Source organism: Channa argus, chromosome 15, assembly GCF_033026475.1.
Source record: "Channa argus isolate prfri chromosome 15, Channa argus male v1.0, whole genome shotgun sequence".
NCBI lineage: Eukaryota > Metazoa > Chordata > Actinopteri > Anabantiformes > Channidae > Channa > Channa argus.
In genome coordinates this window covers 8,320,527-8,332,283 of record NC_090211.1, presented here as the reverse complement: position 1 = coordinate 8,332,283, position 11,757 = coordinate 8,320,527, and the positions used below count along the sequence as shown (strand labels likewise).

Sequence of the window (11,757 nt, the reverse complement as noted above, 5' to 3'; positions counted from 1 at the left end):
TGAAACAGTTATTTTTGCTTGTGGTAAGAACACCTGCTAGAAAGGGGACTGTATCCAATGTGTTGTGTAGCCTGAAGCACTCAGTTGGTCTGCCTTTGGTCCTGCTACAGTTTATTGTTATTTTAAAACTGTAGGAGGCTAATTTGGATGACTGGTTTATTATTTGAGTAGTCTAGACCATGCCTACATATAAAAACCTATGGTTACTATCTTCTCAAATGAGAACTTGGTAATTTTCCATAACAGTAAACCAAACATCTTTGTGCTTTGACTGTTGGTCAGCCAAATGGCAGATTTTCCTTTTTAATTGTATTATACTGAAATAAAAAAAAAAATCATTACATTTTGAAGAACTGTTTTTAATGTGTGCGTTATCTAGGGGTTGTATTCAATGTAATTTCGAAACTAATGCAACTAAGTATCTGTAATGAAACACCTCTGTCCTTAGGGGCGGTAGTGAGCACACAGTAAACGTTGAATGCTTACAGGTCAATAGAAAAAGAAAGACGGAAGTAGTATCCCATGCGCATGGCGCTATTTGTATTTGAGACATTATTTTTCTTCTAAATACGTTTCCAACTTTTTTTCTGGGCTTAAAAGACAATTTACTGACTGTTCTATAACAGGTTACTGGTAAGTCTCTCTTTCAGTCTGTAGGTTACAACTCAGTAGGGTATCGTCAAAAACCAACGTAACTGAAACGTCGTCCAGTCATTCATTTCTTTACTGTTGTTAGCCGGCTAGCCTGCTAGTTTTGCTAATGGCATGCAAATACCGTTAAAATAAGCAAAACAGTTGTAGACGACGATCGAGTTAAATTTTTATCTCAAAATTATAGACGACGAAAAGTGTATGTAATATAAAAAATAGCCGTCTAATCTGTGCTGGAACAACAAATGCTGGGTGTATGGTTAGCATTAGCTTTAGTATGATGGAAACTATTTACGTAGATCATAACACAGGCAAATTGCTAACGAATTTTCATTGCTCGATAAAATGTTATTTCTAAAGAGAAACGAACATGAAAGTAGTCGTTTGTAAACACTGATGCATCATTATCATTAAACATCACCCCACAAGTTTGGTTTATTTCAAAACCGCGGTTGAACCTCTGATGTACAAACGAACCATACTGTAACGCCGAACGAGCGTTTGTATTTTATTTAAAATGTTGGACACACTGGTTCATTCGTACTGTACTTTAGTAATAATTTATCTTTATTACGTTTCTCTTTAACAGATCTCTACAAGATGGAGGCAGATCTATATGATGAGTTTGGCAACTACATTGGTCCTGAGCTGGACTCAGATGATGATGATGATGATCTGGAAGCAGAGGACAGAGATGTAGATGAGGTACTTTTTATATTCATGTGAACAGTTATTTCTGTGTATTTCTTTTAAAGCTGTAATTAAGATAAATGAATGCAGTATGGGCACAGAGAATAATAATGTTCTTCTGCAGGGTGATGAAGATGATGAGGATGAGCCTGCTGATGCAGATGATGATGTTCCGGGCATGGAGGTGGTCCTGCATGAGGACAAGAAGTATTATCCTACAGCAGAAGAGGTTTATGGGCCTGAAGTGGAAACTATCGTCCAGGAGGAAGATACACAACCTCTTACAGGTTAAAAACAAAGCTCATACTGTTTACTATGTACATACTATGTTGTCAAGGGCAACACACAAACATTTGTGTTTTCTCACTTTCTCTAGAACCAATCATTAAGCCTGTAAAGAACAAACAGTTTACCCTGATGGAGCAGGAGTTGCCTGCCACTGTCTATGACATGGAGTGAGTCGTGGACATCTTCCATTTACATGTGTTTGATGTGTGTGTCTTTGTCAAGCTGTGACAATCATGATGCTCTTCTCTCTCGGCAGATTCCTTGCAGATTTAATGGATGGGACAGAGCTTATTCGTAACGTCACCCTATGTGGTCACCTTCACCATGGGAAGGTTAGAGCCGGGCTTACAGCTGCTTCTGTCCCAGCTTCTAATTTAGCTATGTGTTTCTAGTCAAGGCAACATTTCACCAACAAGGACATGTGTTCCTAGGAACAAAATTTTAGGAGCACTGTAATATACTAACTGTTTGGCTGGACTTAAGACTCATATGTGACGTGCAGGAATTTAATGAATGTGTTTTTGAATTTTTTATTCAGACATGTTTTGTGGACTGCTTGATTGAGCAGACACACCCAGAAATCAGGAAGCGAGATGATGTGGATGTAAGTGTCACCTAAAAAAATCTATAATGTTTCTTTTATGACACAATAATTCTGTATATGACCAACAAAGACTAATGCAATTTATATACCTTTTCAGCTCCGGTACACAGACATCCTCTTTACAGAACAGGAAGTAAGTGCTTTTGTTAAATACATTGCTCTGACACATGCCAGGCACTGTAATGTGATCCTTGGTGGAATAAAGTTTAATTGTCAGTTCTCTTAAAATTATGTTTCCTTGCAGCAGTGGTACATTTGATTTTCTCACTCTTTTTACGTAGAGAGGAGTTGGTATCAAGAGCACTCCTGTCACATTCGTTTTGCCAGACTCCAGGGGGAAATCCTACCTTTTTAACATTATGGATACACCAGGTATTGTAAATAACTGGATATGTCATTTGTTGAACACGTGTTGAAGTTTTGAAGCTTAGAAAATTAAATTTTCAAATAATTATTGAAAGTTATGCAAAATCTTGTCCCCTTTTTAAGGCCACGTAAACTTCTCTGATGAGGTTACATCTAGCATTCGGATCTCAGATGGAGTTGTCCTCTTCATTGATGCAGCAGAAGGAGTTAGTCCCACTTCTTTCCTTTTTGTGGTTCTCCCATTCCTGTATCTTCGTGCACATATGTTGATATCTTCAAACTTCCATGTAACCCAAATCTTTGTGTATCTCTGCCCAGGTGATGCTGAACACGGAGAGGCTCATCAAACATGCTGTTCAGGAGCGTATGGCTATCACCATCTGCATCAACAAGGTGGACCGGCTCATTGTCGAGCTAAAACTTCCTCCCACAGATGCTTATTATAAACTTCGCCACATTGTGGATGAAGTTAATGGTTTGCTCAGGTAAAACAGTGAAATCTTTAACCAAATTTTAAGAAAATGCTGGAGTGGCCACCTTGCAATTATAGTTGCTAATTTGACTCAAAAATTGCTATGTACATTAGTTAGTTAGTTAGTTGTTCTTTCAGTATTCGTTTTGACTTGTGTATTGTGACAAAATCAGACATGCAATAGATATTGTTTAAGACTGCTCATTTGTCTTACCTTTCAGCACATACTCCACAGATGAAAACTTGGTGGTGTCCCCTCTTCTTGGAAATGTGTGCTTTGCGAGTTCTCAGTACAGCATTTGTTTCACTCTGGGGTCTTTTGCAAAGATTTACTCAGATACTTATGGCAAGTCAAGTCTTCAGTACATTAAGACAAATCATGTACAGGTAGATCCTTCTTATTTTATGCCTAATTGCCTTATTATGGTATTAACTAACATTGTATTTGCAGGTGACATTAACTATAACGAGTTTGCCAAGAGGCTCTGGGGAGACATTTATTTCAACCCCAAAACGTGAGTAACTTACTTGCTACAAATGCAGAACCAGCTTGTCTGTCCTGTTCCTCTGAAAGTTCTGTAATGTAAGATGTTTTTTTTTCCTCTGTTCAGTCGCAAGTTCACAAAGAAAGCACCTAGCAGTAACTCTCAGCGCAGCTTTGTTGAATTTGTTCTGGAGCCTCTCTACAAGATTCTTTCACAGGTTTGATATGTCCAACATAATTGTCTAACAATTATCAAGCTCAAGCTCAATATCCTGTCCATCAGGGTTGACCTGCGTTGATGAACTTGATTTATATTCCTCATCGAAATCCTCTCTGTCTCTAGGTTGTTGGGGATGTAGATACATCTCTTCCCCGAGTTCTGGATGAGCTGGGGATCCACCTGACTAAAGAGGAACTGAAGCTTAACATTAGGCCCCTACTAAGGCTGGTCTGCAATCGCTTCTTTGGGGAATTCACCGGTATGCTTTTTATTTGTTGATAATGACTTTATTGTTGTATTTTAAACTTTGCATAACTTTGTTGTGTTAAGTGCTACATAAATAAGCTAATAATAATGTGTAGGAACTGTACTATCTGATCTACTTACGATCATAATTTTAATCTGGACGTAAAGGGCCATCTATTAGTGTATGTGATTAATCAACCCTGGATGTTCTCCCGTCAGGCTTTGTGGACATGTGTGTACAACACATTCCTTCACCACAAGAGGGTGCTAGGAACAAAATAGAGCACACCTACACAGGGGGCTTGGATTCAGACCTGGGGGAGGCTATGGCAGAGTGTGACCCCGATGTGAGTATGATGAAGCTGGAACATGAGTCTCCTGTTTATTTTCTGGTGGAGAGCAGATAACATTCAGTGGCAAAAACTGCAGGTTCCAGTGGAAGTCAGGATAACAGGCTGTTTGAATTAGTTTATTGCCTTGAAACGAACAGGTCGATTTAAGATATTGCAGGTCACTGATCACAGTTTTCCAAGCTTGAGTCGGTCTTAACGCTTCTTGTCAATGCCTTTGCTACAGGAAATAAAATTGCATTCTGTACATAAGACTTTCCTGTCCTCATTTCTGTCTCTAATCCCTCTCTCCTGGTCACCTCATGCATCTCACCCTCAGGGCCCTTTGATGTGCCACACCACTAAGATGTACAGCACTGAGGATGGGGTTCAGTTTCATGCTTTTGGCAGGGTGCTGAGTGGGACCATTCAGGCAGGCCAGCCTGTCAAAGTTTTAGGAGAGAACTACACCCTTGAAGATGAGGAGGACTCCCAGGTCTGCACTGTGGGCCGTCTCTGGATTTCTGTTGCCAGGTATGTTTATTCATTTATCAGGATGTTTATTTCGTGTATACAACCAATAATCAGTGATGTAATATAATTTATTACATTTAATTATTTTTTCAACATCTTTAGATACCAGATTGAGGTGAACAGAGTGCCTGCTGGCAACTGGGTCCTCATAGAGGGTTGTGACCAGCCAATTGTCAAGACTGCCACAATCACTGAACCCAGGGGCAATGAAGATGTAAGTTAGAAAAGAGATATATTTTGCAAATTTTAAAAAATACCTTTTTGCGCAAGAGCATTGTTTACATTTTTTTATATTCTCTCCTAGGCCCAGATTTTTAGGCCGCTGAAGTTTAATACAGCATCAGTCATTAAGATTGCAGTGGAGCCCGTCAACCCATCAGAGCTGCCTAAAATGTTGGATGGACTCAGGAAGGTGAACAAGAGCTATCCATCTCTCACTACAAAGGTATGTCGGTACACACTCTGGTGCAGTGTATTTGAAAATAGTTCTTGCCCTAGTGGCTTTTTTAAAAGACAGTAGAATTGGTTTCAATTTTAAGATTTCTATGACCTCCTAAAAATGAAATATAATTATTTTCAGAAATTAAACAATTTTAATGAGGTAACTGTTAAAGCTAAAATTGTAATTGACCTTATGTTTATTTGTTGGTGTTTTGCCATTAAGGTGGAGGAGTCTGGAGAGCATGTTATTTTAGGCACAGGAGAGCTCTACCTGGACTGTGTCATGCACGACCTGCGCAAGATGTACTCCGAGATCGACATTAAAGTACTTTTCCTTTTTTAACCTTCAGTCACATTCCATTACAGTATGGCATTTGTGTCTTTCATTTGCCACAGTTCTTCTAGCAAAAAATAATAATAATTGGTTTTAGGTTTAGTTAACAAATAAATTTGTTACATTTTTATCATTAGAATATTATATAATAACCATACAATTGCACTAAAAGTGGACAAAAATAAAGTTTAACTTTTGCCCAGTTTGGTAAAAGTATGTTGGAATTAAAATTGTGCAACAGTATGCTAAATGATTAGTTTTTTTCCCCAGTACACTATATTGATTGGTTGTAATACTACTGCTCAAACTGTTTACTTCATCTTGCGTTAAAAAAAACATCCATAATCTCAAGGTGCCACACAAAAATCAAACCTTTTAATCTTTTTAATTTTTTTAATTTGTTCCTCTTCACACATAGGTTGCTGACCCAGTGGTGACTTTCTGTGAAACTGTTGTGGAGACATCATCTCTCAAGTGCTTCGCTGAAACGCCTAACAAAAAGTGTGTATTACACAAATATTTTTATCCACACATACAACGACATAGATTATGTTTGGAGAAAGTTTACTCCTAGCTTCTATAGTGTCTAATATCTGACATGAACTGTTATTAAAGTGGGTAGCTTAAACACTCTGCTTCACATTGATGAATTAAGTTTGCATAGTGTGCACTTGGACATCGTTTAGAATCTGTGTCAGAGTTGGTCTTTCCCTCCGGCCAATTGTGTCCCCGACCCAGATTGAGTGATTGACAGCTCTGTGATGTGATTGACAGAAATAAGATCACCATGATTGCTGAGCCTTTAGAGAAGGGACTGGCTGAGGACATTGAGAATGAAGTGGTGCAGATCACATGGAACAGGTATGTTGTTGATGAAATCCCCATCACACTCACTCACATACCTAAGTTTAGGTGACATATTTTAATAATGTGAAGTACCTTTTAGGTAAAAATACCCAATTTTTTTAAAAAACTTATTATTCATTGATCAAGATTCATTGATCTCTGATGTAGCTCAGTTGGCATGGCAGTCGTCCACGGACCACAGGGTCAGTGGTTCGATCCCCGGCTAAATGTCGACGTGTCTCTGGGCAAGACACTTCAGCCCATTCCCATCCCCAGCTGTGCAGTGCTGGTCCAAGCCCGGTAGAAATTGGGGAGGGTTGCGTCAGGAAGGGCATCCGGCATAAAAACTGTCCCAAATCAACATGCGGACAATGATCGGCTGTGGCGACCCTGAACTCACAGGCCGAAAGGACAAAAAAACTAGCTGTCTGGTCTAATGTGCTACTGTCAGTTTAATTTGAGTTTGGCAATGGTTGTTCAAGTTCATTTACTTTTTATTTTATGTTGGAACTTATTTGCTTTACAAGTATTTTAGATTTTTAGATTTTAAAATAAAAGAACAATGTGAGGAAGTTGTAAAGTCAGGTTGGATGACCCTTATCAAATAATTCAGACTGATAGTAGGCATAAACTGAATGATGAAAGATGAAGAAACTACCATTGCATACTTCTACTTAAATGCCCTACTTTCATGATATAATATCACTGCAGCATGAACTTTTTACATTTTCCATAAATTTAAACTGAAAGTCAAATATCCCTAACTTTTTGTGAGTAGTGTATATTTAAATATTGAAATAAATGCTTAGTCTTTCTGTGTTTGAGTATTTACACAAAGGACGGCCTTTTTATGCATCACTGAAGTATGTGCTCATTAGAAACTCTCCTCGGTATATTGATCAGTTCACTCACGATAATTGAATCACGGGCTAAAAGCATGCATGAGTTTTCCTGTCACTGTGCCATGAAGAATGTGTATGTGTGTTCTACATTTCTATATGAGAGTGGCTTTCTGTCGGTACTGTGAGGTCATCTAGTGATTCCAGACGAGTGACAAACTTCACACAACGTTGAACTAAACCTTTGCTCTACTCTTCCTTTTCCATTAACCCCTCTGCCCCACATCAACCAATCTCCTTAATGTTCCAGCTGACACAGTGTGCAAACCACCTTTCAGCCAGTGGCTTTTCTGTTTCCTCATGGCAGGAAGAAGCTGGGAGAGTTTTTCCAGACAAAGTATGACTGGGATCTGCTGGCTGCTAGGTCTATCTGGGCCTTTGGACCTGATACAACAGGGCCAAACATTCTTGTAGATGATACACTGCCTTCTGAGGTGAGTTTTCACTGCTAAACTGTTTGGCAGTGCAGTTACATACATTTTTATGAATATAACTATGTCCTCAGAAAATGTAAACTATATTAAAGATCAGACAAAACTGCTTAAAACAATGAGTTTAGCAAATCCTACTATTTATTTGTTGTGGTTTGTAGCTAAAACACAATGTTTTTCCTCTGTAGGTGGACAAGGCGCTGCTTGGCTCAGTCAAAGACAGCATTGTTCAGGGCTTCCAGTGGGGCACCAGGGAAGGTCCTCTTTGTGACGAGCGTAAGTTATATGAAGAAATACATTTGGTTTCTGTGCGAAAGGGGTCCTCAAATTTTCTTTGACTTATTAATATATAGTAGTTTCAGTGTTGAGTAACAATACCTCAATTTTTTTGCTTCCTTTTAGCCATCAGGAATGTGAAGTTCAAAATCCTGGATGCAGTCATTGCTCAGGAGCCTCTCCACAGAGGAGGAGGCCAGGTCATCCCCACAGCCAGGAGAGTGGTGTACTCTGCTTTCTTGATGGTGAGATCAACTCCCACACTATTCTTCTCCTAATCTGCCATTAGATTCTCTAGACTTCCTTTTCATCCTTCCTTCATGGTTCCATTACCTTGATTAGGGTTTAGGATTTTTCTGATGTGCATTTACTTTAATTGCAGCACGATAACTTTCTTCACTGTTTTAGCTTCTTTGATTGTCTCATTTGGCTTAAAAATCCATGGGTCAGCTTTACATACGATGCGCACACCGATTCTATAGGCTTGCTTTAATATAGTTTTCTTGTGTTCTAGGCCACACCAAGATTGATGGAGCCCTACTACTTTGTGGAGGTTCAGGCTCCAGCTGATTGTGTATCTGCTGTCTACACGGTGCTGGCTCGAAGGAGGTTTGTTTGATGTCTAGTACCAACCATGTAATATTAATTGCAAGAAATGTTAAATGCAGTGCAAAACTTTTGTATTTATTATTTATTAATTCTGTATTCGTTCTGTAAGCTAAAATTCTTTTCATAGGTTAATTGAAACAAATTATTAGATTTATTGGTTTGGGTTGTAGATGCAATAAAACAAGCACAAACAAAAATAAATTAATTTAGAAAATATTTATCAGTTTAATCAAAAATGAAAATTATCATTAGTTGCAGCCCTACATAATACACTAAGTATGAAAAAGCTTATAACACAAAGCAGTGGAAATTTAAAATCTGTTCTTTATTGGTCCTATGTTTGTTGTCTATCAGGGGCCATGTCACTCAGGATGCACCTATTCCAGGGTCGCCACTCTACACCATTAAGGCTTTCATCCCAGCTATCGACTCCTTCGGCTTTGAGACAGACCTTCGCACACATACACAGGGACAGGCCTTTGCCCTGTCTGTGTTCCACCATTGGCAGGTAATTTTTTTTTTCTTTTGGTGTGTATCAGATATCAGTGAAATTAGGCAAACTCTGCACCCAAGGTCCAACCCACAGAAGTGTATAAAGTATAGCATGCTTCCTAAATGCACATACAGTTTATGAATTGCAGTTTGATCATTTGTTTAGTCAGATTTAAATATCAGCTCTATTCATTTGGCAAGTGAGATTTTTGCACAATACTTGCATGCACAAATACTGTCGCACACAAAACAGTGACAGTTTGTGCAGCTGCGTGACCAGCCTGGTGCACATGTCTGCCACTCTGGCTAAACTGCTTTTGATGTGGATGCAGTGTTGAGTCATTAAGTTTGAAATATATGGCTATCTCTGCCTGCCCTGTCTGACATGTGTTTGTGTCTGCACTCTGCAGAGCTGTGTCAGTAAAAATTAACTCCACTTAGTGTAGATTAATACTTTAATGCAAAGTCATTCAACTGGAACAGAACCTTGAGGTGAAAATGCAGTTGTTAAACAAGAAACTCAACATTAATTATTTCTTTATTTTCTTTATTTATTTACAGGTGTTATAGCTTTAGATTATCTTTTGTTGACATAAAAAATTATGAAAACCTTTTGTTTATATGTTAGATTTTTCACTGGCACAGAATGTTCAGGCTTTAGGTGTGCTTCAGGTTTGACCACAGAAGCTGAACTTTGGCATTTAATTTTGACTTCTACTTTGATCATTCATGATGGGCTTCTCACTCTTCACGGCTTCCTAAAAGACATCTACAGACTCATCACTACATTGTGAATCATCCCCGCTCTGGTCTTTGGCAAATATCCATTCAACTGGCCTAGAAAATGAGACTGACACAGGAGTTAAACTCAAGAGGCTTTATTGTGGCTCCGTCACTACTTTGATCATGTACTGCCAATATTGGCTTGTAGACAGCAGAGCATTGAGTTAATGCTGTTAGCAGCTCTCATCCATCTGTTGATTGGGATTCAGCCATTTCATTGATAATTTTTTCCCTTTTCCTCCTGTTTTAATCTGTCCCTGAGGCTGGAAATGTCTTATTTAGTTCACTTTACCCTACTTTTTTTAGATTTAGCTTTGCTTCCAAGTCTTATCTTCCTCTTCCTTCTCTTCTTTTAAGGCAGTGCATCATATATCCATGACAATTAAATCACTTCGTGTAGGTCATACTATGAGCTTCTTAAGATAATGGATTTAATGAGTCTTTTTAAAAGCCTGAGAAAAATGTACATCTTCTAATTCTACCTTCTAACGTTGCGCTGCTGCTGCTGTTTGTCACAAGCTGAAGAGTAACTCGGATGTCGCTTTTTCCATCACATTGATGGACACACTCTTGACTCAGTAACTATGGGACAGACTTGCAACTGAATCAAATATGTAGTGAAAGGTTTAACAAATATTAGAAGTGTCCACTCAGCTTGATAAATTCCTAAACGTGTTATGTTGCCAGTCTATTTCTCAAATTGTGTTTGAGTTACATTGTGCTTTCTGTTTTTACTACTTTTGTTGTTTTCTTTTAGATTGTCCCCGGTGACCCCTTGGACAAGAGTATTGTGATCAGGCCTCTTGAGCCTCAGCCTGCCCCCCACCTGGCCAGAGAGTTTATGATTAAGACCCGGAGGCGCAAGGTGAGACTTGTGTTTGTTAAAATTTTTTATTTATAATGTAAGTTAGATTAATTTTCTGTGATTAACATAATTTGACATTTTGCAGGGTCTAAGTGAAGACGTTAGTATCAGCAAGTTCTTCGACGATCCTATGTTGTTGGAGCTGGCCAAACAGGACGTGGTGCTTAACTACCCCATGTGAGACTGCAATCCATACTTGCAGCCAATAAGAAAACCTCCACTAGTGACTCAACAACATATTCTCTTTACTTGGGCTATAATCTGCATCTGCACAGAATCTATAGAAAGCATTCATAGATTCAGGTTATACAGTGGTTATCAAACCTCATTGATATCAGCTTGTCTCTGGTTTCCTAATGGAAATTGCTCAACAAAGAACTGTGACAAGAAGACATCCATCCAATGAGCATTTCTTGCAATTGGTAAATGGATGGATTAAAAACCACAGAATTACACGTGACTGGGTGTACATGACTTTTTGTTCTTCCCTTTGGAGAGAAGCTGTGATCTGTCAAACAATGCAGAGGTTTTCTTTCATCTTTGTCTTTTATTTTTATATGTACAAATACCATTGTTTTTGTAGAATAAGATAACATGGAGCTTTTTAAAAAACTAATTGGACATCAATGATTTGGAATGTGTCTGAATAAAAGGTATAATTAAAATTGAAAATGTTGCAGTACATCTTAGACCATGTTTAGAGTGGTGTTATTTTTGAAATCTTGAGTAGTTTAGATAACTTTAGTATAAACGTGTTGACTTGGGAAGCATGAGTAGCAGGTTAGAATTATGCTTCAAATGTTTGGTGCATCTGTATGTGACCCTGTTTGGGGTGGTGACTGGGTGGCAGAGATGAAACAGTTTTGGGTTGCGTTCCTGAATAAAACAACTAAAAGG

General features: G+C 38.5%; 1 protein-coding gene across 1 annotated transcript; it reads left to right on the top strand.

The window, feature by feature from the left end:
* Nucleotides 1-479: 479 nt before the first annotated feature.
* eftud2 (elongation factor Tu GTP binding domain containing 2) lies at nucleotides 480-11,551 on the top strand. Its single transcript, XM_067477893.1, has 28 exons — nucleotides 480-633; nucleotides 1,241-1,356; nucleotides 1,466-1,628; nucleotides 1,718-1,796; nucleotides 1,886-1,961; nucleotides 2,168-2,233; nucleotides 2,331-2,366; nucleotides 2,515-2,605; nucleotides 2,723-2,805; nucleotides 2,918-3,084; nucleotides 3,293-3,417; nucleotides 3,523-3,586; nucleotides 3,683-3,773; nucleotides 3,899-4,034; nucleotides 4,241-4,368; nucleotides 4,691-4,884; nucleotides 4,987-5,098; nucleotides 5,189-5,329; nucleotides 5,549-5,650; nucleotides 6,078-6,160; nucleotides 6,434-6,520; nucleotides 7,712-7,838; nucleotides 8,024-8,111; nucleotides 8,238-8,356; nucleotides 8,626-8,720; nucleotides 9,075-9,228; nucleotides 10,753-10,860; nucleotides 10,946-11,551. The coding sequence occupies exons 2-28, from the start codon at nucleotides 1,252-1,254 to the stop codon at nucleotides 11,039-11,041; spliced, it is 2,916 nt and encodes a 971-aa protein (XP_067333994.1). The 5' UTR covers nucleotides 480-633; nucleotides 1,241-1,251; the 3' UTR covers nucleotides 11,042-11,551.
* Nucleotides 11,552-11,757: the final 206 nt, after the last annotated feature.